The sequence below is a fragment of the Aplysia californica genome, unplaced genomic scaffold (genome assembly GCF_000002075.1).
Source record: "Aplysia californica isolate F4 #8 unplaced genomic scaffold, AplCal3.0 scaffold00619, whole genome shotgun sequence".
Lineage (NCBI taxonomy): Eukaryota > Metazoa > Mollusca > Gastropoda > Aplysiida > Aplysiidae > Aplysia > Aplysia californica.
Genome location: NW_004797889.1, coordinates 373,765 through 379,309, shown reverse-complemented (window position 1 = coordinate 379,309; position 5,545 = coordinate 373,765). Strand labels below are relative to the sequence as shown.

Here is a 5,545-nt window from a genome sequence, read left to right as displayed (position 1 = left end):
CCCCACACACACACAAACACAACCCACCTGCAGCCTATCAAAATTACACAGTGTGTGACTCTCTAGGTTGAAAGCGGCGAATGTGACGTTGATCTTGTTCCCGCGTGTCGAACGCACCGTCCAGGTACAGTTGGCCTGGTGCGGGTACGGGTTGGGGAAGCTGGGGCTCTCTATCACACCCCGGTTACCCGTCAGCTCGTTGTTACAGTCTAAGAGACAGAAAAAATAGATGAGAGATTTAATAAAGAAAATAATAATGACAGCTCGTTATTGCAATCCGATAGAAAGAAAAATTTTTTAATATTTTTTTTATAGCATAGGGTTTTACGACGCTCGCAACTGCATAAGGTCATATGAGCGCCAAGAGGTGGGTGTCAACAGAGAAGTTTTTACAGGGAATAAGACTTAGACTGTCACCTCTCTAGCTTCAACAGCACAAGTTCTGCTTCGACTATCAAGGCACCCCAAAAAAGCAGGTCACAAGAGAGTGACAAACATACAAAAGAAGTAGAGGAAAATGACAACAATAAGGATCAGGAAAGAAAAAGCAGCCCTGTTGTAGATCAGGCACAGTTATGAGCGTGACATGAGTCAGCCCATTTATAATTCTACTATGCTTGAACAAGAAATGTCCCCCCTTTGGGAATGGCCTAAAGACGCTTCAGTCAGTGGCACTGCCCTGGGGGGTAAAAATAAGATGAGAGATGAAGCAATAGCAATAATAATGACAGCTTGTTGTTACAATCTGATAGACAGAAAAAACAACGGAACGGAAAAGTGAAATAATAGCTATAATAATGATAGCTTACTGGATGAAACGATGAAAATAATAATGACATCTTGTTATTGCAATCCGATAGACAGAAAAAATAAGATGAGAGATGAAACAATGAAAATAATAATGACAGCTTGTTGTTACAGTCTGATAGACAGAAAAAATATAAGATAAGATAAGACAATACTTTAAAATCCCAGAGGGAAATTTTTCTTGGCTGTACAGGACAGTAAAAACAGACGCAGGTACATCTAAAAAATTAAATTATATATATATATATATTACTCTCATTAAAATTCAATATGAAAAAAGAAGAAAAGCTGACGAAATGTACATATGTGAGGCAGCGTGGTGGAATCAGGCTCTCGTCAAAATAATCCAAGTGAAGAAACTTGTAATTTTCTGCAGGTTTGTGAATTTTTATCACATTTTTGTTTTTTGGCTCTACACCTTTCATGCCCATTAAAGAACTCATTTCTGTGTGGATTTTTCTTTAAAACCTTGATTAAAGGCACAAAAAATGTAAATTTTCAGTTACCACGGACTCTTAAGCTAAGGAAATAACTAATGACAGCTCGTTATTGCAATCCGATAGATCTCACTAATTTTACCTCTGAGAACAGTCGCAAATATCTCGACTTGTGTTCAAGATAAATGGATATATTTTTCATTAAAATAAAAACAAGTGAACAAGCTTTAAGATGACACCAATAACTCAAAACGCCCAAAAATTGACGAGAACCTGATTCCACCACACTGCCTCACATATGTCACATGAGATGCATCATTCAACCACATGCAGGAATTTAATTACAAGGAAAAATGAATCAATGACGATAATAAGGACAATGACAAGGATAATTCAAATATTAATATTATCATAGGTTGTGAAAAGCATAGAGCTTGATGTTGAGCGGGAGTTTGCGCTATACAAATATGAGGCAGCGTGGTGGAATCAGGCTCTCGTCAATTTTGGGGCATGTAGAGTCATTGGTATCATCTTAAAGCTTGTTTATTTGTCTTTGTTTGGATGAAAAAAATATCCATTTATCTTGAATACAAGTCGAGATATTTGCGAATGAAGGAGGTGGGGATCACCTGTTTTCAGAGGTAAAATTAGTGAGAAAATGGCCGCCAAAGATTAGTTATTTCTTTCGCTTAAGAGTCGGTGGTAACAGAAAATTTACATTTTTTGTGCTTTTAATCAACGTTTTTCAGAAAAATCCACACAGAAATGAGTTCTTTAATGGGCATGAAAGGTGTTGAGCCAAAAAGCAAAAATTTGATAAAAATTCACAAGCCTGTGGAAAAATGCAAGTTTCTTCACTTTGATAATTTTGACAAGAGCCTGATTCCAACACGCTGCCTCACATAATAAATATGTCACTTGAGATGCATCATTCAACCACATGCAGGAATTTAATTACAAGTAAAAGTGAATCAATGACGATAATAATGACAATGACAAGGATAATTCAAATATTAATATTATCATAGGTTGTGAAGCGCATAGAGCTTGGTGTTGAGCGGGAGTTTGCGCTATACAAATGTTATTTATTTTACCATCATTAATGACAGCCTCATTGACAATGATGACAATGACAATGATAATGACAATGAAAAAATAATACTGATACTGGCAGTCACAACCAGACAATGACAATGAATATAATTCTGATTCAACAATTTACAGTTTACTTTTAGTAAGGGTTTTACAGCATTTGCAACACAAACAGGTCATTATATTTTAACTGCCAGAGGAGATAAAGAGGTGTTACTTGAGAGTAACATACAAAATTTTCTCCATATCTATATCTCGGTCTATCTATCTATCTCTCTGTCTATCTATCTATCTACCTGTCTATCTATCTATCTATCTATCTATCTATCTATCTATCTATCTATCTATCTATCTATCTATCTATCTATATATCTAGCTATCTATCTGTCTGTCTGTCTGTCTCTCTCTCCCTATCTCTCTCTCTGTCTGTCTCTCTCTCTCTCTATCCTTCCTCCCTCTCCCCCACTCCTCCCCCTCTCTCTCTCCCTCCCTCCCTCCCTCTCTCTCTCTCTCTCTCTTCACTCACTGGTATAGTACTCCCCCACTCTCTCTCTCTCCCTCTCTCCCTCCCTCTCTCTTCACTCACTGGTATAGTACTGCAGCCTGAATCCACGGCCGGAGACAGAGTAATCCGTCCGGTACTGCATCCAAATGCGATTACTTGTGGAGGTGATCGGGTTATGCATGGTGGAGCCGCACAACTTGCCCAGGACCCGACCAGAGGGGCCATCTTCACGGATCTAAGGGGAGACAAAAAGTGGTATTTTATTGGTTGCGAAATCATACGCATTAAAATCTCTAATGTTTGGCATTGTGGTGAAATCTGGCGCTCATCAAAATAATGATATCGAAGAAAAGGACTTAAAAATTTTTTCAACCCATCGATTTTGTTTTGTGACTTTTGTCTGTTTTTTTCTGGGTTTTTTTTGGCTCAGCACCTTTTTTATCCAATCTAAACATATTTTTTTGCGTGGAATGCACCATTAAAATGTAAAAAATATTTTTAAATATAAATTTGCTTTTTCCAAAGCCACCGAAGCTTTGGTAGTGACCAAACTTTGGCAACCATTTTCTAGCTAATTTAATTTTTACCTTTGACAACAGGTGACCCATACCTTCTTTAATGGCAAGTATCCCCAACTTCTGTTCAAGACAGATGGGTTTCTTCTTTTCAAAAGCATTAAAAAAATTATCTAGCTGTAATATGATACCAATAACTCTGTAATATGCTCAAAAATTGAAGAGCTCCTGATTCCACTATGTAGTGACATGTTTCACATCATAAATAGATCAAATGGACAAGAGAAACTGCTGCTGTGTGGAGAGATAGAGGGAAAGAAGAGCAGAGAAAGACTAAGAACAACATGGGTCATGACGCGGTGGAATCAGGCTCTCGTAAAATTTTGGGCATGTAGAGTTATTGCCGAAGACAAAAATAGATGGCGAGAGCTGGTTTTCCAATGCAGTAGTGCCCCAACGGTTGCCCCAACCATGGGATAGAAGAAGAAGAAGAAGAAGAAGAAGAAGAAGAAGAAGAAGAGTTATTGCTACCGTCTTAAAGTACGTTCATTTCTCTTGCTTTGGATGAAAAAAAAAAATCATTTATCTCGAATAGAAGTCGAGATATTTGCGAATGAAGGAGGTAGGCGTCACCTGATTTAAGAGATAAAATTAGTGAGAAAATGGTCACCAAAGATGAGTTTTTTCCTTAGCTTGAGAGTCCATGAAAGCGGAAAATTTACATTTTTTGTGCCTTTAATTAACGTTTTTCAGTAAAATCTGTATAGATATGTTCATTAATGGGCATGAAATGTTTTGAGCCACAAAACAAAAATTCGATAAAAATTAACAAACCTGAGGAAAAATACCAGTTTCATCACTTTTTTTATTTTGACGAGAGCCTGATGTCACCGCGCTGCCTCACACATACCCACTGATTATCGGAAGACTGCGACATTCGCCATTTCCTCACCTTCGACACACTTCCAAGTTGTCAAAACAACAATTTTTCTCACTCAAAACTCACAAGCAAAAAGTCAAAAGGACATTTCCTTTCCCAAACCATACTTTCAAAAATCCAAAACGACATTATCTGCCCTAAAACAAGAAAAAAACATTTCCTCTCCAAAATCTCACCTGCAAAACTCAAAAATAACATTTCCTCTCCCAAAACTCACTGCATGCAAGAAGTCAAAGCGATAATTTTTCTCAACCAAAACTCATCTGCAAAACAACAAAATGACCTTTCCCCCTCCAAAAGCTCACCTGCCAAAATCCAAAACAACTTTTCCTCACCTAAAACTCACGGGCCAAAATCCAAAACAACTTTTCCTCACCTAAAACTCACGGGCCAAAATCCAAAACAACTTTTCCTCACCTAAAACTCACGGGCCAAAATCCAAAACAACTTTTCCTCACCTAAAACTCACGGGCCAAAATCCAAAACAACTTTTCCTCACCTAAAACTCACGGGCCAAAATCCAAAACAACTTTTCCTCACCTAAAACTCACCTGCCAAAATCCAAAACAAATTTTCCTCACCTAAAACTCACCTGCCAAAATCCAAAACAACTTTTCCTCACCTAAAACTCACCTGCCAAAATCCAAAACAACTTTTCCTCACCTAAAACTCACGGGCCAAAATCCAAAACAACTTTTCCTCACCTAAAACTCACCTGCCAAAATCCAAAACAACTTTTCCTCACCTAAAACTCACCTGCCAAAATCCAAAACAACTTTTCCTCACCTAAAACTCACGGGCCAAAAGTAAGAGAGGTAATTTCCTTCTTCAAGAAAATCAAAATATAAAACTTTCTCTTACCCCCAAAAAACTCACCTGCAAAAAACAAAACGACAACATTCCGTCTCCTTACACTCACCTGCAAGAAGTCAAAGTGACAACTTTTCTCACCCAAAACTCACCTAAAAAAGTCAAAGCGACAATTTTTCTCACCCAAAACTCACCTTAAAAAAAGTCAAAGCGACAATTTTTCTCACCCAAAACTCACCTACAAGAAACCAAACCGACATCCCGTCTCCCGCCACCACTCACCTCCAAAAAGTCAAAGTTACAACTGCTGTGTGACTCCACTCACTTCCAAAAAGTCAAAGTTACAACTGCTGTGTGACTCCACTCACTTCCAAAAAGTCAAAGTTACAACTGCTGTGAGACTCCACTCACTTCCAAAAAGTCAAAGTTACAACTGCTG

General features: G+C 38.0%; 1 protein-coding gene across 1 annotated transcript in view; it reads right to left on the bottom strand.

The window, feature by feature from the left end:
* LOC101853032 (cubilin) overlaps positions 1-5,545 on the bottom strand; it is a gene marked incomplete at its 5' end in the record, with an annotated part of 106,878 nt that overhangs the window by 64,019 nt on the left and 37,314 nt on the right. Inside the window, 3 exon segments of the mRNA XM_035972231.1 lie at positions 15-209; positions 2,923-3,076; positions 5,389-5,421. Coding sequence (XP_035828124.1) covers positions 15-209; positions 2,923-3,076; positions 5,389-5,421 — 382 coding nt within the window.